The sequence below is a fragment of the Watersipora subatra genome, chromosome 10 (assembly GCF_963576615.1).
Source record: "Watersipora subatra chromosome 10, tzWatSuba1.1, whole genome shotgun sequence".
Lineage (NCBI taxonomy): Eukaryota > Metazoa > Bryozoa > Gymnolaemata > Cheilostomatida > Watersiporidae > Watersipora > Watersipora subatra.
Genome location: NC_088717.1, coordinates 32,997,164 through 33,020,492, shown reverse-complemented (window position 1 = coordinate 33,020,492; position 23,329 = coordinate 32,997,164). Strand labels below are relative to the sequence as shown.

General features: G+C 36.7%; 2 protein-coding genes across 2 annotated transcripts in view; one reads left to right on the top strand and one right to left on the bottom strand.

The window, feature by feature from the left end:
* Positions 1-18: 18 nt before the first annotated feature.
* Positions 19-18,198, bottom strand: LOC137406427 (uncharacterized). Its single transcript, XM_068093010.1, has 7 exons — positions 18,106-18,198; positions 17,005-17,058; positions 13,621-13,806; positions 7,367-7,538; positions 4,101-4,213; positions 1,434-1,564; positions 19-573 (listed from the first exon to the last, which is right to left on the bottom strand). Exons 3-7 carry the CDS (start codon positions 13,767-13,769, stop codon positions 419-421), a joined length of 720 nt encoding a protein of 239 aa, XP_067949111.1. The 5' UTR covers positions 13,770-13,806; positions 17,005-17,058; positions 18,106-18,198; the 3' UTR covers positions 19-418.
* A 140-nt stretch (positions 18,199-18,338) lies between these two features.
* Positions 18,339-23,329, top strand: part of LOC137405664 (amidophosphoribosyltransferase-like) — a 48,181-nt gene continuing 43,190 nt past the window's right edge. The window contains exon 1 of the mRNA XM_068091997.1: positions 18,339-18,481. Within this exon, the coding sequence (XP_067948098.1) occupies positions 18,375-18,481 (107 nt within the window). The 5' untranslated portion in view covers positions 18,339-18,374. The remainder of the gene's footprint in view (positions 18,482-23,329) is intronic.

Here is a 23,329-nt window from a genome sequence, read left to right as displayed (position 1 = left end):
TATTTACTACATAGGTAACAGTCGGTGGATCGTCAGAGCTGTAGCATAGACCAATGGATATGACCTACTTTAATAGATGTGTATTTTCTCGAAATTAGAATCATAACACCAAAACTTATGATAACTGAATTTTTAAGCTCATCATAGCATGACTAAAACAACAGTTACACCAACTCTATGGTGTACACGCAGCTAGCTACCTACTATTACTAATGTGAATATCAGGTGCCTGTACTTGATAGCCTGTACCGATAAAATCTGAGTCAAGTGTCAGGTTCCTCATGGGTGTTTCAGCAACGAGGCAAAGCGTCTTGCATACGCCCATGAATGACATATTTCCTGCGCACCTCGCAGGCATATATACGGGTGGTAGTTCACACCAACACCACAGTTATTCAGACCGACAATTAGGAAGAAATCATACATCAGTCTCGGAGGTCAGGAGATGCTCATCGGCTCCGAAAAAAGACTTAGAAGAAGGAGCAGTTTGGAGGCGAGCAAGTATGGCAGATCGGTCGAGACCATAGACATCTTGGACAAACACGAGGGGAGGCAGTCGAGATGAGAAATCCTCTACAAACAAACACATGATAACTCTATGCATTTCAATAATCTATGGTTTAATTAAAAATGTCAAGTCATACAGCCAGTTGATGATAGCTAGTACTGAAAAAAAGTGAAACACTTCAAAAAGGTTGGTGCATCAGGCTGATGCTCAGCTGAAATCTGGTAGCCATATGAAGCATTGCATGGGATTTTACCCAAACCAACTCCACCCAAAGAATACTAACCATACCAAATAATGAACCAAAATATCTAGACACCAGTAACCGCACCAAATAATGAACCAACCACATCCAAACACCAGTAAACACACCAAATAGTGAACCAACCATATCTAGGCACCAGTAACAACATCAAATAGTGAACCAATTATATCCAGATGCCCATAACACTTGCATTGCACAGCCACCCAATGCACATACCCCATAAAACCCAATAGTAAATCAGCCACCCAATGCACATATCCCATAATCCCAATAGTAAATCAGCCATCCAATGCACATGCCCCATAAAACCCAATAGTAAATCAGCCACCCAATGCACATACCCCATAAAACCCAATAGTAAATCAGCCACCCAATGCAGATACCCCATAAGACCCAATAGTAAATCAGCCACCCAATGCACATACCCAATAAAACCCAATGGTAAATCAGCCACCCAATGCACATACCCCATAAAACCCAATAGTAAATCAGCCACCCAATGCACATACCCCATAAAACCCAATAGTAAATCAGCCACCCAATGCACATACCCAATAAAACCCAATAGTAAATCAGCCACCCAATGCACATACCCCATAAACCCAATAGTAAATCAGCCACCCAATGCACATACCCCATAAAACCCAAGTAGAAAATGCTGACCTTCAGAGTTGTCAGCTTCCCCTACATCCAGGTATTGCATAAGTTCCTCTGAGCACTGGTCAGCATTCACCTGGCCCTCAAACTTCAGCTGTGGCAAGTCCACCTTGTCATGCAGTTCTTCAAAGTCTGACCTGTGAATGATAAACAGAGAAGAATGAATGTTCGAAATCAAAGAGATCCTATTGTGGTCATATAGCTAATTGAAGCCTTGAAATTTTCAAAGTATTAGAGACAAAAATAATTTTATACATCTAATATAACATAGTATTAGCTAACACCAAATATCCAGCTCTTGTTTATCCCAAGTGTGTACATACTGTTTATATACTTGTCAGCTGAAAATCTTTCTTTTGCTAATAGATACACCGTAAAACTTGGATCTGAATGTCATGGGGCTACGATTTCCAGCTCTTCCTCCATAATGGCGTATTATTCAAGATGACGCCTATACGTAGGGTGGAGGTGTACATTTGCACTAGCTCGTCGAGATGTTGAGAAAATAGATTTACTCCTTTACAGGCAAACTGATGCTAATGTCACCTATATTTTCCACTCCTTCGGGGGAGCGACATGAATGCAGTTTAGCATTTTTTCTAAAATGTGTTCATAGTCTCAGACAAAAGTATCCGACTGAACTAAACAAAGGACTGACTACTTTGAATAAAAAACATTAGCTGGTTACAGTTATTTATTATTTTGATAGTATCGTATCAAAGTTTAAAATAAAAATTGGTAAAGCTTCGAAGTTGGAAAACGGACTTCGATAGGCCAAAACAACGACTGCTATTACGTTGTACGGTGTTCCTGAAGAGTATTCTTATTGTTCCTCGAAATGCTTCAAAGTCTTAAGGTAAGACGTATACCACATTATGGACAAATCTGTAGACAATGGAACGTATTTAGACTTTGGTGGCTTCAAATCAGAGTGAAGATCTGATGTTTGTAACGATTGGTCTTCTCTTGTACATCGTCACTAAAGCTATGGCAACCACTACAAAAACCACACACAAAAAACTAATTGTTGCTATGGATGCGACCGAGTCATTATTAGTACCATTTTGTGAACACTTTTCTACTAATCACTTTTACAGGTTCGTAAACATCAAAGATTGTCACAGTGGTGACCAAATGGAGGGGACATTCAATTAAAAAGTGGGCCGTATTTTCTTACCCTTTTCCTATCGTGGCGTCTATTTAAGGTTTAAATTAAATAAATTTAAACCTTAAATAGACATTTAAACTAAGGTTTTGATGTATATATATGACGTTTATTAATAATAGTTTATAGAGAAAAACAAAAGAGAGCACTAAATACATTAAATGTACAGTAAAGTATGCTATAATAAATATAATGTAACATAGTGTAATATAAGATATATATCTATATATAGGTAGATTAACAGCATGTCCCCGTCTCCATTTATCATACACTGTGTTATAGAGTATCAAGACAAGGAGTATGTCTACCTGCCTACTATAAGAGAAGCCTTAAAACACTGCTAACTACAAAATAATCGTTCTAAAAGATGACGGCGACCTATGACCTAGAATCATAATTTTATTGGTCAATATAGAAAGTGTAAAAAATAAAAGCTTGCGATTTGAGGGGGCCAAAATGTAGCGAATCAGAGAGGAGTTAATGTCTTCACCATGAGCATATTCGCAGCCATCTGCTCCTCTATGTCATCACTATGCACACTGTTAGACCCATGAGCTAGAATGGTAAGACGACTGGCTATTTATACTCACTAAAATACAGAATGATTATTAGCAGGAAGAGCAACGTTTACTGTAATAAGAACTGTGTCTGATGATCCGGAGGCACTGATCGAGGCTGGGACAATATATTACATCGTGTAGGACTCGAAGTCGGGACTATCAGCAAAGTAGACCGACATTCTAACAACTGTACAAATCGACAACGTACTAGTTTTCTGAATAATTGTATGCATAGTTATTACACCTGGGGTACTAGTGAGTGATAAGAGAAACAGCCAACCTGAGGATTTTAAGAGCGAGCACAAAGCGCTGCTAGATAAATGCTCTCGAGAGTTAGAGTAACAAGTTAATCATAAACCCAACTTTGGTTTTGATGAGTTACGAACATCCCCAATCTACGGTATGTCATGTGTCTGGCTAGCGAAGCTAGGAGCACCTGAAGAATACAAATTTAAAAAAGCTAATTACAGTCAGTCCCCGTTTCTTCGGATTTTACTTTTCCAGTATTTTAATTGCCCGGACGACTCCCTAGGTCCAAACATTTATCCGATGCTGCCATGTCTGTCCGAAGAATGACAACTTTGCCTGATCCGTGGCTATCATGGGCGAAGGAGTATCTGATCGGACAATTTGGGTGGAAATTTTAAATTGTTATTATTACCGTTATTAATATTATACTGTACCCTATTGTAAGTATAAGCATATTTTAGTCTCTCATGTATACTGTATATGCATATAGTATCATATTGTAGCCTGGGAGTATGTGGGGAGGACAATATAGGCTGTTTAACGTACAGCCTGATACTCAATTTCAAACGTCTGGACGTCTGCAATATCCGGGCACGGCTCGAGCTGTATTAGTCTGAACAAACAAGGATTGTCTGCACATCAAACTATTGAATATAGAGCTTGTTAGTTCATGAGCCTACGAGAATTCAGCTGACTCACTGAACAAGATCCGTAACAAGATGTAACTTTTCCGCCATAGATGCATCTTTCTTTTTGTCGCCAGACTGCTGCCAGTAAACCAATAGCTCCCGTCCATCAGCGGCGATTGTCAGCTGCAACAGGTACTTGTCTAGTCACAAATACTAGACAGGGACAAGTGCACGTCCATACTGATTGAGAACCGGTTGACAACGCAAAGCATTGATAAAATCACTCTAAATAAGAAAAACTTCCGAAGTTAGAATTATGGAATTAAATAACAAATAAAGAATTTATTTATAGCAATGACCTAAATACTAGTGAATTACCAACATTTGAGGTAGTAGCAATTTCCCTTGTGAAGCTATCGGGAGAATATTGCATAAGCGTGGAGAATGAATAGTTATTGCATGCGTGTAGCCAGGTCTAAACGTTGTATGTAAATAGCGAGAATACTAACTGAAAGTCATGGCGTCTGGCACAACAGATTACATTTGCACAACACAAAACTTTCAGAACAGCTGTAACACATACTATTGAGGCTACACACATTTCTGATGCTACAAATATAAATGACAACAAAGGTAATACAACCAAACTTGTATATATATATATATATATATATATATATATATGAATTTATTCTCTTCCTATGTTAGCTTGGTAGGTTGCCATATGTTAAAAATTACTTGGTATATAATGACAAATATTTGTTAAAATTCTACTTAGTATGTCAAAAAAGTTAGAAGTGATCATAAATCAAGGTTTGACTGTGGTTTGCTGCACACATACTCGTAAGTTACAATATGGTACAATAAGCATATACAGTATACATGAGAGAGTTAAATATGGTTATACCTGTAATAGGCTACAATATAATAATAACAGTAATAATAACAAATGAAAATTACAGTACAACCGTCTGGCAGGAAAACTCATGCGCCTGTGAAGGCCACTAATCGGTCAGCGTTAACTGGGGTCAGGGGTCAACTGTAACTAGCTTTGTTAAATTTGAGTTCTTAACACAGGTGTCCTTTAGCGGAATATTGCCGAAGCCGGGCCATAGTCTACGCACACAAAAAACAACAAAGGTCCACGTAGTTATGAGCAAAAACAAAAGTATCCACCCAAATATCTCACCAATCCAATGAGCAGTGCACACAAAAACTAAACCAATCGACAGAGCCACCCATCATGTCAAAATATTCCAAGTTTCAAGTCATGTCTTGCACAACTCACCTTATGGTTTGTCAAAACTTGTCCCAAAGTCCCTATTAATTTGAGACTGTCCAATATCTGTTTTAGAAACGGTCGCCGCTAGCCTAGCGTCCTGATTCCACATCTTAGTAACTATCGGGGCATTGCTGAGTGCTCCCGATCTTTTTGAGTCTCTCGTAAGCATGCAAGGACCAAGCAAAATCGGATTAACACTATTGTAAACAAAACTTAAGAGGGACTCAAAAAGATCAGGAGCACTCAGCAATGCCCCGATAGTTACTAAGATGTTGAATCAGGACGCTAGGCTAGCGGCGACCATTTCTAAAACAGATATTGGACAGTCTCAAATTAATAGGGACTTTGGGACAAGTTTTGACAAACCATAGGGTGAGTTGTGCAAGACATGACTTGAAACTTGGAATATTTTGACATGATGGGTGGCTCTGTCAATTGGTTCAGTTTTTATGTGTGCTGCTCATCGGATTGGTGAGATATTTGGGTGGATACTTTTGTTTTTGCTCATAACTACGTGGACCTTTGTTGTTTTTTTTTGTGTGTGTAGACTACGGCCCGGTCTTGGCTTCGGCAATATCCCGCTAAAGGACACCTGTGGTTCTTCAGGTGGACTTAGTTTGATTTTCGAAAAATAGTTTGCAAAAGATTTGACACGTTACCTAGTTGTAAACACTTTTTTTGATGTGTTCTGTTCTCAAAGCTTCCATTACTGAATGTACTAGTCTATCATATTTACTACTGTATACTAGTATATCATACTTACTACTGTATACTAGTCTATCATATTTAGTACTGTATACTAGTCTATCATACTTACTACTGTATACTAGTCTATCATATTTACTACTGTATACTAGTATATCATACTTACTACTGTATACTAGTCTATCATACTTACTACTGTGTACTAGTATATCATATTTACTACTGTGTACTAGTCTATCATACTTACTACTGTGTACTAGTATATCATATTTACTACTGTGTACTAGTCTGTTATATTTACTACTGTGTACTAGTCTATTATATTTACTACTGTATACTAGTCTATCATATTTATATACAAATATCAATACAAACTTTCGAGTCTTGATCATTTAATTACTTAAAGGTTGACTTGCACCAAAATTCATATTACAGTTATTTAGTATCAAAAATTCATCAAGTCTTAATCTGCTGTGTTTTAGGAGCAAAATATGTGGAAATGCGATGAAAAGCTCCTAAAAGCCCAAAAACGAACAATTAATCGCAGCCATCACGAAAACGCCGTAGAATAAATCCCTTTCCAAAATGGCTCAGATGGGACGTAGATGAACGAGATAGCTTCTGTTTACACTTTCATGCAACCTTATTCGTCGAAATATTTTCACAAATATACTTTTCGCATTTAATAAAACCATGTCTATTGTCCTTACGCGTCTATTTCATCATCATTGTAATGCTGTCATTTTGAGCACTGATATCTCAAAACCTACTGTAAAAACTCGCTTAAGTTTTCAACCTTTGCTCGAAGAAGTGCATATCATCCTCTGATCGTCATGACGAGTCTGTTGGTCACCTGTGACAGTCGAAAAATGCTGCAGGAATTATTCATGCTGTTTGGCAAGAAGTATGGGTCACATGATCAGATTACGACTAGATGATTAGACCAAGCCGGAACAAAACTGTAAAGTAGCGAGCATCTATATTTGATAAGGGCCTTATGATAAACCCCGAAGTGTTTGCCATTAACTAGTGCTACAAGACATTTTATATTGAGCCTTTTATTTTACGTATTAACATCACTTGTCAAAACAATAACCAAATGGTTTGACTACGTCAGAGAAATAAACTGATTCCAACCTACGGAGTTTCCGTGATGGCGGCAATTAACTGTTCGTGTTTGAGCTTTTAAGAGCTTGTAATCACATTTCTCCATATTTTGCACCTACCACATAGCAGGGTAAGACATGGTGAATCTTTTGATACCAAATAACTGTAATGTGAATTTTGTTGCAAGTCGACGTTTAAGTACCCAATGTCATGACAATGCTTTAACCCATAAGATAAATTACCTTTGCAAATACTATTGCGGCCAACTCACTGCCATAACGACCTGATTGGAAGATGCTATAAAGGTCATATTTATACTGAGTACCCAACAGCCTCAGCTTTTCCTCTTCCACACACTGATAACGTGATGGGTAGGCGCCAGCCCCACCCCTAGCAATACCGACTTCAGCTTTCCTACAACACGGTAGGAAACATGCTTCATGAATAACCATGCTGACTTGTTTATATACAAAACTGTATTGTGATGACAATAAATGTAGATTCCACTCAGGAATATTTTAGCAATTCAAATTCATATATAAATCTACAAGTTCGTCTTCTGTGTGTATGTCCTTTGGTATGTCCGGCTATAGCTATACAAATTTTGGAATTAAAAACTCACAATCTGCTTGATTTGAACTGGCGAAGATTGCAGTAGCAGGCTGGTAATCCAACTGTCTAACCACGGGTTTACAAAGGCTTCTACGATTTATAGCTCTTACTATGTAATGTATACACCCTTTTCCCGATTTCACGCGCTAAATGATATATTAATTATATTATATTAATGATATATTATTATATATATACATACATATATATTTATATCTATACATACATATATGTTAATATATTATATATATATACATATATATGTATATATATACATAACTAACTAGAGTGTGGAATAGGTTAATTTTACTTATCTTTGTTCCAGATTGATGTTTTATTCTGGGGTCACGACAGGTCTGTTTCGTGCTGGTGCACTCTTCAGGTGACTTGTGTTGAATGGCGGGTGGAGTTGCCTCTCCTGATGTTGTTGGTGGTGGACTATAGGACTATACAGAGACGATGGACTAGCCATCAGTACAGCCTGCCCACAAAATATTGAACGACTCAAGAAACTGATATGCAAAATATTTAACCAGCACAAACTGAAATTAACCATCGAAGCTAATAAAAAGTCTGTAAATTTCCTTGACGTAACCTTTAACCTTAATGCAAACACTTACTCACCCTATGCCAAACCTAGCAATACAACACTCTATGTCCACAAAAACAGTAACCACCCACCTACTGTAATAAAAAATCTACCACACAACATTAATTTGCGACTAACTACACTGTCCAGTAATGAGCATGAATTTAGCAAAGCAGCACCCCCTTACCAAAAAGCACTCAATGACAGTGGTTATAACCACACACTTAAATATAAACACATCCCGACCCAACCAGCGACTAACAAGAGACAGCGTAAGCGACCCGTAACATGGTACAACCCCCCTTTTAACGCCGACGTACAGACAAATATAGGCAGAAAATTTATAAACATTATAGATACATGCTTCCCGCCTACCCATTCACTGCACAAAGTATTTAACAGACACACACTAAAACTCAGCTACTCTTGCATGCCGAACATGAAACAGCACATAGATTCACACAACAGACGCCTGCTGAGCAGCCAGCAGAGCACAACTACAAACAGGGCCTGCAATTGTAGAGTAAGGAACAACTGCCCACTAGATGGAAACTGCTTAACCACAAACATAATATACCAGGCCATAGTGACTAGAGAAGATACGGGCACCGAGAGCACCTACATAGGACTATGCACAACCGACTTCAAATCCAGATTTAGAAACCACACAGCCTCTTTCACACACAGTGACAAGCAAAACAGCACAGAACTTAGTAAACACATCTGAAAACTTAAGAATGACAATGCAAGCTACAGGATTAAATGGAAAATTATGCAGAAAGCTAGACCTTATTCAAACCAAACAAAGAAATGTCATCTGTGCCTTAGTGAAAAATATTACATCATTTGCAGGCCAGAAACAGCCACCTTAAACAAAAGAAATGAAATAAACAATACATGCAGACACTCCAAGAAATACCTACTCAGCCAATACGATCCAGGCAGAGGCGGAGCTACAGACACCACCAACAACATCAGGAGAGGCAACTCCACCCGCCATTCAACACAAGTCACCTGAAGAGTGCACCAGCACGAAACAGACCTGTCGTGACCCCAGAATAAAACATCAATCTGGAACAAAGATAAGTAAAATTAACCTATTCCACAATCTAGTTAGTTATAACACTCCGCACTTTTTAGAGCGTAGAGTGCTGTTAGCAGTAGGCCTGACAACTTATCTATTATATATATACATATATATATATATATATATATACTAGAAATTCCCCTGTCATACAGCCCACGACCAAAATGGTATTGTAACAAAGAAAGGGTACTGCTGGTTGAGAAATGCAATATTAGTAGTCAAATGGCACTGCAGTGCAATAGGATAACTGCAATCGTAGCTGCAATGGTAGCTGTAATGTACGTGGTCTTATTACATGTATGTACAACAAACAGCAATAATGAAAGGAAAATATTATATGTTTATATCTCTCCCCTGCAATAGGATAAATGCAATATTATCAGTCAAATGGCACTGCAGTGCAATAGGATAACTGCAATGGTAGCTGTAATGTACTGGGTGTGGGTGTTATTATGTACAACAAACAGCAATAATGAAAGGAAAAGATTATATGTTTATATCTCTCCCCTGCAATAGGAGAAATGCAATATTAGAAGTAAAATGGCAAGCTGTTGTGTAATATACACAGTTTGAGTTGGTTGTGTTGAATGGTTGTGATAGCGATCTGTAACAGAAAGCGAGCATCGGCATTCACACGCCTGGAAGTTTTCTGCAAATTGGAGGAAATAAAAGTTTTTTCTCATGATAAAAGGGCAATGCAGTTCGGCCCTAGCTTGTACTTAAGATGTAAAGAATTTTGGCTAATGTTCTAAACAATTTAATGAAACCTTCGGTAATTGGACAAAAAAACATAGGCTGATAAACTGTGTACCACAATTCTGTACCTGTAAACCGGTCTACGCCTCACACGGTCTACGTTTACTACGGAAACATTCGGATAAATGAATTTGAATGATTATTCTTATAATTAAATCTTATAACAATTTTATAAAATCGAATAATTATTTTTATAATTAAACATTTTTGCAAGATATTAAAAACGGAAAGATATTAGAAACCTTCGGCAATTGGACAATGCCAAACTGGTGAAATGTGCACGATTTTCTCGTGAAATACGCACGACTTAATGGTTCTACTCTCTGTCGCACGGCTTTATCGGTGTTTCATTGGCCGGTCTAAATTTCGATTAAAAGAAGCTTGTCAGGTTTTAATAGCGATTTTAGGCCAAAATAATCTGTCTAGTTATGTATTATCCGATCAGATGGGTAAGGTTTGGGATATTGTCTACAAATTTCAAAGACTTGGTAACATATTTAAATAGGTTTATATGTGTTTTGTATCATTATCACATTTAATGATAAAAAATTGGTTGAAAAATGGTTAAATTTGTTGATGAGATTTCGGTACAAGGGTTTGCGACGGTGTTGATGAATAATTTTCGAGAGCTGTGTGTACATATGCATTTATCATAAAGCTCCCAAACAATCACTTCGCTCGCGTTTGGTCGTGGGACTATATATATATTATGCCAGGGTCCTATTATATACATATACTAAGACTCTGGCAGTCTAGTGTGCTGTGAGAGATCATCAGGTTACAATTAATTCTTTTGCGGTTGCTGTTCGTTTCGACGTTCCTATTCTAACAAATTCGAGCTTTACAGTTTTTCTTTAAAACTTTTAAAGCAACTCCATAAAATTAATTAATAACTGTATCAGCCTAATAGTAGTTCTTGTTTAACGCAGTCTTAATACTTTGTTAATACTTTGACGTATGTGATAACTGGTTTAGCAGTTACGATGGAATCTGGTACTACGATTTCTAGACTAAAACTTGTTTTGAGAACTAAAATACGCTTAGCGCGCAAGCTGTGTCCCTTGGCTAAAAGTTTATCATTATTCGCACGAAAAGTATTTTCAATGGCGCATTGGGACATGATTCAAACATTATTGATTCAAATAGGCTCCTTTCGTAGCAATATTGGTGTAACTCAAGGTGATTATGAAGTATCATGTTAAGCACCTTTTGTTAGAATCATGAGATGAACATTTCAGAATTTATCATCAATTTTCTAATGCCTTCTTATGTCCCAATGCACCCCGTGTCTCTTGGCATCCCCGCCTCCCCTAAAAGTTTTGCTCTCCTAAAAAACTGTTTGGACGTTAATATTAACTTGTTCAGCAGTGCAGAAGAAGACGTGGTCAGAAGATACTGCAGAAGGTATTGAAGAGCCACCAGAAGACCCTGTAGAAGGTATTGAAGAGCCACCAGAAGATACTGTAGAAGGTATTAGAGAGCCACCAGAAGACACTGTAGAAGGTATTGAAGAGCCACCAGAAGATACTGCAGAAGGTATTGATGAGCCACCAGATGAAATGGGCCCAAACGAAAGCAAAAACCAGAATGCAACTAGCCGAGCAAATGATGCAAATATTTTGGTTCAAAATTTTTAATTTTTGTTTCCGAATATTAATATGGTCTGTTTATGTCACTTGTTCTTGAATATATATATTTGTAGCATTTGATAGATTATCATCATATAGCTTATAAATCTGCAGGTTTATAGCATATCATTTAATAGCCTCATTGCGATTATCTAAACTCGGCTTACAAAGGATCGACGCTCAGAAATAATCTTTTATTGCACATAAAAAGCTAGTTTTGGCTGCAAACTGTAGCATACATATCAATGAGTGCAATGAGTTTTTATGCAATATTGTTAAATATATTCATAAAATAAAAATACGCCTTAAATTTAAAATAGTGAAATGAAAATTGAAAGCTCCAAAAAATTGCAAAGTGCAAATTATAAGATCACTGTAGGTTAATTGCAAACAATATACATCATATGGTAGAGATATTTTTTAGCATCATAATCCATATTTAGTTACAGATCTACTATATTTTGGAGGTAAGTTATAGCAGAGTTCTAACATCTAAACGGGTTAATGTCGCTCTGCCCATAGAAACATTGTAAACAGCGACCGAAACACATATCTGTAAGTGAAATTCTTTCACATTCGGTCTCAGTTACCACTAAAAATGGTATATTTAATATTTATACTAGAGAAAGGAGCTCTACACTAAAACTGGTCAAACTGCAAAAACAATAAGATTTTTCTTTGGCAGCCGGTTTTACAAAAGTGCAAAAAATGCCTTCTGTTAGTCAAATGCATTGATTCTTGTGTGAAAATTTCTGCCGATTTAAAAAACCTTATATCAAAGCTCTATGACAGAGACTCTAGCTATGTAACCAAAAATGCCGATTGAACAAAAATAATGAACAAAAAATTCTGTAGTAAAAGAGTCAAAATTCATCAGTGATTCATGCATTATAAAATATTCCTAACTAGTTGGCCAGGCTTTTGACACTGCTAAATAACAGGTCAAGTTGGATTACTTTACAGAGGCAAATAAGAACTTAGCCAACAGTGGCTGGTTGAATTAGCAAATTCTTGTTCGTTTCTGGCCAACAAGTATTGTTAAAAAGACGTTAATTGATAAATACCCATAAAATATTGTCATCACATGTTTGTTTTCAGACTTACTTTTACCATGTCCTAGACACTTGACTAATGCCAGAATGAGACTTGACTTATGCCAGAATGAGTGAATTGCAAATGACTGGGCTACCTTAAAATTAAAAACACTCTGCTCTTGTACATAAGACCATTTATTCATGTTTGCATACCATTTTTAGTTTAAAAACAATGTTTTTAAATGTCAAAAGAGCAAAAGTGTCACACAATTTCATTAAAAATGAAAGTGACCTACAGCGTATCGACCCTTGATGACTCATCATTCAGACTCGATGACTCAGTATTCACCCTCGATGACTCAGTATTCACCCTCGATGACTCAGTATTCACCCTTGATGACTCATCATTCACCCTCGATGACTCAGCATTCACCCTCGATGACTCAGCATTCACCCTCGATGACTCATCATTCAGCCTCGATGACTCATCATTTAGCCTCGATGACTCAACGTTCACCCACGATGACTCAGCATTCACCCTCGATGACTCAGCATTCACCCTCGATGACTCAGCGTTCACCCATGATGACTCAGCGTTCACCCACGATGACTCAGCATTCAAGGTAAAAAAAACTTTATGTAATTCGCATAAATCCCTTAAAATTTACAAGTGACCTGTTATCATGTATACGTTGGGTGTGAGTCACTAGCTGGTGTGTCCCGGAGAGCAGCATTTGAAAAGCTTTTAGAGTAAGAGTAGAAGCGCAGTGAAGGCAGGAACTGAACTCACCGGGGTCGAGGCTGAAGGTGCTTGGGATTGCACAACGCTTTAGAAATTTGTTTGGTGGCTTTCTTTTTGTAATACGGAGAAGTCTTCTTGCCTCTCGCGAGAACCAACTTTCCAAAGGTAGACTTTAATGAATTCGTTACTATATTCATAGTGTTTGGTGTCAATTTATAACTTTACTTTGCATCCCTGTCAAAACGAGATTATGTAATGACCAAATATAGCGATGAACAAGCAAAACCTATTTCAAAGCAACAAATGGTTTAGCCAAATTGTAGGCAAGGGCTTTAGAAAAACCAAAGATGTTGAAACATCTACAATATTACTTGAGGGTGCTAGAGACATGTCCGTGCGTTACATATTAAACAACATGGATGTGAACTAACATATATATATGTTCGGCTAGATACGATACTAGATAAGATACTAGATACATATATATATATATATACTAGATACGATACTAGATACGATACTCGATACAATATTAGATATGATACTAGATACGATACTCAATACGATACTAGATACGATACTCGATACAATACTAGATACGATACTAGATATATATATATATATATACTAGATACGATGCTAAATACAATGCTAGATACGATACTTGATATGATATTCGATACGATGCTAGATACGATATTCGATACGATGCTAGATACGATACTCAATATAATACTTGATACGATGCTAGATACGATACTCGATACGATGCTAGATACGATACTCAATATAATACTTGATACGATGCTAGATACGATGCTAGATACAATACTAGATACGATACTTGATACGATGCTCAATACGATACTAGATACGATACTCGATACGATACTAGATACGATACTCGATATGACGCTAGATACGATACTTGAGACGATACTAGATATGATACTTGATACGATATTCGATACAATACTAGATACGATGTTAGATACGATACAATACTAGATACGATACTAGATATATACTAGATACTTGTCGGGAAATACAAAGAAATACGTCTAGTACTATGATGGTGTAACGACTGATAGTCTTTCAACAGCAAGAAAATCTGCAGGCAATCTCCAGAAAATCTGCAGACAATCCCCAGCAATTGAAACCTTGATAACTCAATGAGAATACACTCAAAAATTGTGCAAACCAAGGAAGGTAAGAAAGGTGGGAAACATGCACAAATTAGAAATGCCTAAATGATTAGAGAGAAACCTCAAAATCGTTTGACTCTAACGGACCAAGCAGATTATGCAATGTAAGTCCCTAAAATAACCGTGTAGCCATTTTTCTTAAATGTTGACTTGCAACAAAATCCCCATTACAGTTATTTGGTATCAAAAGATTCACCATGTCTTACCCTGCTATGTGGTAGGTGCAAAATATGGGGAAATGTGATTACAAGCTCTTAAAAGCTCAAAAATGAACAGTTAATCGCCGCAACACAAAACTGCCATAGATTAGAATATCTTTCTAAAATGGCTCAAATGGGACGTAACTGAACAATATGGCTTCTGTTTACACTTTCATGCAACCTCATTCGTCGAAATATTGTCAGAAATATACTTTACGCATTCAATCAAACCATGCATATTGTCCTTACGGGTCTATTTCATCATCATCATTGTAATGCTGTCACTTTGAGCACTGATATCTCAAAAGGACAGCTCAAAGGAGTGCATATCATTATCTGATAAACATGACGAGCCTGCTGGTTACCTGTGATAGTCGAAAAATGCTGCAAAAACTATTCGCGCTGTTTGGCAAGAAGTATGGGTCACATGATCAGATTACGACTAGACGATTAGACCAAGCCGAAACAAAACTGTGAAGTAGCAAGCATCTATATTTGATACGGGCTTTTCTGTAGAACCCGTAGTGTTTGTCATAAACCAGTGCTACCAGAAGTTTTATATTGAGCCTTTTATTAGCTTTTCAATTCACGTGAGAACATCACGCGTCAAAACAATTACTAAATGCATTGACCACGTCAGAAAAATAAACTGATTCCAATCTATGGCGGTTTTGTGATGGCGGCAATTAACTGTTTGTATTTGAGTTTTTAAGAGCTTGTAATCACATTTCCACATATTTTGCACCTACAACACAACAAAGTAAGACATGGTGCATCTTTTGGTACTAAATAACTGCAATGTGAATTTTGTCGCAAGTCAACCTTTAATGCTAGGAGCGTTAGGAACATAGGCTACATTACACGAGAATCGAACCCAGAAATTCGAATTCAAAGTCAAGCACACTACTACTGCACCTGATTATCTTACTTCATAATTATGCATATAAGTCAATGACACATGACAATCTCTCATGGCACATAGCCTACTAGTGTCAACGATATCCCAATGCTGGCTTCAATCCTACAAACAGCCCTTTTATGCAGATCAACTGACCAGCTTTGATCAAATAACTTAAATTTGCTTCTGGCTTCTGTGTTTGATAAAGCAACTAATATAATATTTCTCTAAACAATAGTAGCGTCCCAATTATTTTTGCTTTTAGAAGAAGCGCCGGACCCTTTTTACAGTGACATTTGTACTGTCTCATCTTCACTCAATTCGTTTATGCCACTACCTTGCTCTTGAAAATTATTTTGTAGCTTCTGATGACTTCAGGAACTAACTTAAACAACCATCAACTTTGTTTGATGTAAATAGTAAGTTTGTCAGAATTAATATTAACTTTGAGTTGAGAAAACATTAACTGAAAAAACATTAACTGCAAAGCAGTGCTGATGAAGTGTGAATAGGCAAGCCTTGAAAAAACATACATGTATAGTCAGCTTGTTAGCTTTATCATCAGCAATCACGAATGTCAACAAACTCAAGCAAGAATATAAATTTATATGTTTCCTGGTTTCATTCGTAGCTTTCCTCAATTCAACTGTACAATTTAGCAAGTTCTACAAGTCCTGGATAGCATATCCGGTCACAAAAACTAGAATTTCATGTGAGTTTATTAATAAAACAAATATTCTGTATCTCATACTAGAAACAGAAGTCACATCAGACCTTTGAGATCCTAGCATGACTAATAGTTTAGAAAACTACCAGATTACACTATAGACACTATAATCAACAGACAAACCAAATTTGAAATAACATATCACAGCTGTAAAAATGGTTACATCACCCTTGCAATTAGATCTCAAAATAAAAGCATATGTACCAATGCCTGCAATAAACTTGTTCAATTTTGACCAAACCGAGCATTATCAATTTGAACCAGAGAGTCACAAGGTTGAAGAAAAAATAAACCTTAAGCACAGCGAAACAAAATATCAATTTATTTTTGATTAATGTACAAGCAATAAAACTTTATTTCTTTAGACTATGAAAGATAGAAGCAGATCATGTAAGAATATACCGCGAGATGTAGAATCCAGAATGTTGCCAGGATGTATAATAGGTCAAAGTTATTCTAGAAGAAATAACAGTAAAGTTTGTTAAGGAATATAAACACATATATATTCCATACAGATGTCTATATAAAGGATATAGATCAGAAGAATAAAACAGTGGTATAAACAAAGGTGACCTAAAATTAACACTAACAAAAATATTGATTTCATTCCAAAATTATACTCACACTAACATGTGGATGTAGCCATGTTTTAATTATTGTTGAGAAAATATGAACCAAACCTGGTGCATCTATAGCCTATCTACAGGGCTTCATTGCTAGCACACAACTATAGATTGTTTAACAACAATAACATATGTGCCATAAACTCTAATTTATACCTACTTAAGATATTGTGCTGCATATGCAAGCAAAAAGATACATGCATGGTCAACTCCTTCAGTTAGAAAAACACAAATTTAGGGTTTAATGTTTTGAAGGTTTACACTGGTCTTTTAGAAAAACAAAGGAAAAGATAAAAAGTATTTACAACTACACCATTCTCATTTGCGGGCTATGTTCAAGCAGACCTGCCAACCCAAGAGTGGGGCAATGCGTGGGATTTGGTTTTGGGGCAATTGATGTATCAATGATAGTATATAAAAAATTGTGGAAATTGGGGCAAAAAACTCACGCATTTTCATTTTTTCTTTGGGGTGATTGCGTGAGTCTCACGCCCAAAGCGTGAGAGTTGGCAGGTATGTGTTCAAGGTTGGAAATGTGAAATGATAATATTAAAAACTTTACAGACTAATAACTTCATGCATGCCAATAGCCCAATTCCTATAAAAGCACAAGCGTTTACGAAAAGCTTATTAGGAGTGGGCTGAATCATTAGCACATATACATTCAAAGGCTCAAATTTTATTACATTGTTGTAGAGCGTGAAGAGTGTCAAATCATACAGGTAAGCAGCCCTTTTATATGAATGTGTACGTTTTTACAAATTGAATGCGCCTATACTTCACTGATATATTTATAATCAAATGAAAACACGCGACGACACGACCGTTTGATTTAACTGCACTATTAATAACTTCAATAGCAGCAGTTAAAATGTGTTACCGATAAATATTGTGGCAAATAAATCAGAAGGCATCGCGGCACTTTAAAAAACAAAATCAACACAGCCTTCGAAAGCTCGTCTTTGACCTAGCTGAATACCTACTTTTAGAAAAGAGAAGTGGATAATTCGTATAACAGCCAACAAGAAGGAGCGCTGCACGCCTTACCGCGTTCTTTGAAGCAGATAGGTTTTCGGCTTATGTAAATTGGAGCAGCACGTGGGCAGTGTCCAATTCTTCTTTAGCAAGCAGCAAATATTACCATTTCGAATGGAACATTATTGCGGAGTATTTGGTTGCATAACGGCAGATCCTTGGCCAACCGACTTAGATGTTGCTCAACTAATCTGCCGTGCACTTATAGGTTTGCAACATCGGTAATAAATCTTTTCTGCATTACACTATTATGAAGAATACAATAGTTGGTTTGCTGGTTTTATTGATTTGTTTTCGGCTCAGCAATATAAGATGTTTTGTTATTGTTACAAGTTTGTTTGTATGGTTCCTGTTTAAATAAGAAGGGCATGTTGTAAGTTTTCGCTACCAACTAGGGAATGTATAGACGTTTGCTTTGTTATGTGTGGTTGTGGAGAAATTATGTTACGCATAACTAATCCGAATCCACGCACAACACCAGTGTTGAAATTGCTTGTCATATTATTCTATTTTGACTATGTAGTTTGTGCAATTTTGCTTAGCTTGTGGGAACTAATTTGGTTATTCCTGGTTCACAGGCCTGCCAACCCAAGAGTGGGGCAATGCGTGATATTTGTTTTGGGGCAATTGACGTATCAATGATAGTATATATAAATATGTGGACATTGGGGCAAAAATCTCACGCAGTTCTCACGCATTTTTATTTTTTCTTTGGGGTGATTGCGTTATTCTCACGCCCAATGTGTAAGAGTTGGCTGGTATGCTGGTTCAGGTACAAGTGAAGGCGTTGAACTGTTGTAAGCAATACTGATATTTACCAGTAAAAGTTATTTCTTTGTTCTGTAAGTCCAACAATTAAAATACACAACTAACAAAATTTTAAACAATAATATTAGTGACACGAAGTTAAAATAGCTAATAAAAGTTACACCCTTACTCGAACGGTCGTTCATGTTTGCTTGTTGATCAGTCCTGTACAGATGTGAGTTTCGACAGTCAAACGAGAGTTGGAAGAGGCCATAGGTGAAGAGTGTCGGCAGTTGAGATATAGTGGCCTAGAAGAGGCTCGGCTGATGAAAGAGAATAAAGCTCCGTAGGGGGAGACAGGCTCCTCAGCAGGCAGAGGGGACAGCGTTCAAGAAGGTACTCGGGAAGAGAGAGCTGAAGATAGATATAGATGGAGAATGAGATGCTGAGTCATTTTGAGCTGTTCTCCTTTATATATGTCTGGCATGTGGGATAGTTAGCCTGTGAGTGTAGGTTGAGTGTTAAGGTTCAATGCTTTCTGTCTGGCGTGTGAAGATATCTTGTTTGCGTAAGTCTTCAGCTGGTGCACGTGATGTCGGCATGTAGGGTGGAGCTTGTGACTTATTCCTGATGTATAGGTCGTGTGTGACAGATGTGACAGACCTGTATGTGACTCATTTGACTCGTCTCTAAAGTTTTTCTGGTGGCTGTTTGATGATGGCGGTTGGTAGGTTTAATTGCTTCCACTCTCCTTCGGCGGTTTCCACCGGCAGTGTTGACGCAGTTTTCATGACTGATTTCTTCCAATTCTAAAATTTCTAATTTTCTTTTGACGTTTCCAGTTATTGAATCTTTTGTTGTCTTTTAGGCATCTCGCTGCGATCTTGTGGTCTGGCTACATTCCCTGTTGGTATCTTGTTTTCGCAGTACAGTGCACCCTCGAGATACGATGTTGATCCGTTCCAAGGTTGGCATCGTATAGTGAAAAAATCGTATGTAGGGGTATAGAAACCATTGTAATTATACAATGCCAAAAAAATGGTAAAAATCATCCAAAATTTTATAAAAACCATTGGTTTTAACACCACATCCGTTTAAACCGAGCAGTTTAAACTCGGTTTGAACCAGCCGAAGAAAATGGTATTTACATTATTTTTTGTGAAGAACATAATATTTTAAGATCCGAGTGGTTCCTCTGCGATAGAAATGCAATTTTATGTTATTATCAGCTGTGGAAGTTTTTTCGAACACAGTAATAAAGTGATGGCAGAGCTCAAGTTGAAACTACATGAAATCCTAGCACAACACTGAATTAGTGAATTTCATTTTCAATTGGTTTTACCAAGTGATATGATGATCTTTTCACTGATAAAATATAAAAACTGTGAAATATACTAATCCAATCATCGTCTCTAATAATGACTGAATTCTTTCTCAAGTCTGGTCTCTGAAAAAAAAATTGCTTATAATTAGGAATTAAAACAATAACATCCTTTTGGGCAAAAGCTTCAAGTTTGCAAACTAATATTTCATTTTTGGGCACAAGCCAAAGTAGTTGGATTGTTAGAATTCAGTTTATCAAGTTTTTGTATGTTTTGAAAAGTTAAAGTTGTGCCTCAAATTTCCAACAACTGCAACTGAACTGCAAAAGGCAAAGGTTTTAACACAAAATGTAATAGGTGTGCTGTCGTAACACAAGGTCTTGCATATAGGCTTAAAGCTCACGTAGCCAAATGTCAAGCTGACAATACCGATTTAGACAGTGATGCTAGTATTCAGGTGATAGAAGCGGAGTCACCTGCTACTGCTCCAAATACTAGCAATGCATCTGCATTATACTCTGCTCTTCACCACCACACAACTAATCACTTGGATTAAAGTTCCTACTTATGCATAGAGCTGCATGCAATATATTCACTTTATGTGATAGGATTTCTGCTCTGTATTTCATCAATCATGTTTGATCTGAAATACATTCTGAAATTTCCATATTTTCTTCTCTTTTTTCCCATAACAACTCCCACAGTACCATTTTTAACAGATAGTTTCACATATGCATGTTCTATACTCAATCATGCAGCTATAGAAAGTGATGTTAATTATACTTCAAATCGCAAAACCTTGATCAAATTATAAAAACCGGTTTAAACCATAAAACCAAACCATAAAGCCATACAAACCATAAAAACTGGTTTAAACAAAAAAAAACCTGGTTTTTTTGGCTTTTTCATAAAAACCATGGTTTTTTTCCAACCCTGTTCTATTTTACACAATAATGAATCACAAAAGGCTGTAAAAAATGACTCGAATCAATTCAATTCCCATCAAAAATTTAGAATTTAATTCCCAATTCTTTTGCATCATGTAAGAATCGGTTCAAGTCATTTACCACAAACACCAATTCAACAATTCACCACAAACACCAATTCAACAATTCACCACAAACACCAATTCAACAATTCACCACAAACACCAATTCAACAATTCACTACAAACACCAATTCAACAATTCACCACAAACACCAATTCAACAATTCACCACAAACACCAATTCAATTCTCAATTTCTGAACTATCCTGACTTCGATGAATTGGTTCAATTCACTGCTCCCAAAGAGACAAAGGTCTAATAAAAGTTTCTGTCATAAAGCTTTAATTTGAAGTTTTTCAAAATCAGCAAAGAATTCTGCACAAAAACTAATACACTTGACCAAGAAAAAGAGTTTAAATTTATGGTTTAGGGAAACTTGCTGCAAAAAAATGTTGGTCTTTACAGTTTGACCAAAACACAGATTCACATTCTCTGATATATAATGTAGCGGTCAGAAATATCTTAGGTCCAGTGTTGAAGAATTTCACCGGCAAAAAAACATCTAGGTCGCTGTTTACATTTTTTCGTTTCAACCATCCTAAACCGACAATAAAAACAATTAGAAACCGTGGTTTTACACTGTTATTTCTAAATAGAGGAAAAACAAACTGGTTCGTTTTTTTTGCAAAATGGTAACCCAACATTCTAAATTATTTGTGACAAAGTTTTGGCTAGATTGGTTAACTTTGGGATATGTGATAAATAAATGTTTTTGTATAGGTGCTTACACCAGCCGCTATAAAGGCTTTTCATACAAAAAGAATTAAGGAGAGTATTTAATGTTCACCAAGGCAAAACAAGAAATATAAGCATTACAGTATAAGCCTAAAAATAAAAATACCTTTCTATATGGCTAACACGTATGTGTATGACCGAAGACAGTTTATTTGAACCGTAAAAATGGCATAAGTAAGCTTATTGTCAGTGAGGAGGCAAACCATAGAGCTATGCTATATTGGTCCGTGGTACATGGTATCGACCAATAAAATATATGCAGTGGTAGCGAAGTTGTTGGACATGTGTGCGGCTGGCAACAATGGACTACACTAACATCTTTGCTTTGGTGCAAATCAAACAATAGATTGGGTTACTTAGGATATCACTGTCCTTGATGGGTTTTTTGCCAATCCAGTAATAGTCATAGAGGTAGTAATAATAAAGGGAACCATTGTTGCATTTTAACTCAAGCCATTTTGTTTATTGAAAATAGAGAATCGAGTCAATTTATCTATGATAACAGCAAAAAACATTGCGGAATGAGTTTTTACTGGCTGGATATGACGAGTCAATTCAATTCTACATGCAGTAAAAGATACCAGAGAATCAACTCAATTAATGGTTGAGGTAAGCCATAAGGCTTACTCGAAAAAGCATGTTAACTTGAGGGCTCATAACTTCTGGTTACTATCTGAGGGTGTAAGAATAGTATAGATTTACTAAATAGAAAGCATAGGTTTGTGCAAAACATCTACATCTGACCTATCTGACAAAATGTCTTTATGGGATTTTTGTTTGGTTTTGAGGCGTTAAATTGTTTGCCTTTCCACTTTCTGTTATAGCCAATGACCATCTCATCAATGGCTATATTTTGGAAGGGGTCAAATTATGCCTGAAACTTGGCCACTAATTTTTGCACCAGCCCATCGGTCTTGGCTTTTCCTTAAAGGTTGACTTGCAACAAAATTCACATTACAGTTATTTGGTATTAAAAGATTCACCATGTTGTCCTCTGCTGTGTTGTAGGTGCATAATATGTGAAAATGTGATTACAAGCCCTTGAAAGCTCAAAAACAAACAGTTGATCGCCGCCATCACGAAACCACCGTTGATTGGAATCAATTTACTTCTCTGACGTAGTCGAACGATTTGGTTATTGTTTTGACACGTGATGTTCTCATATGAATTGAAAGGCCACTAAAAGACTCAATATAAAACTTTTCGTAGCACTAGTT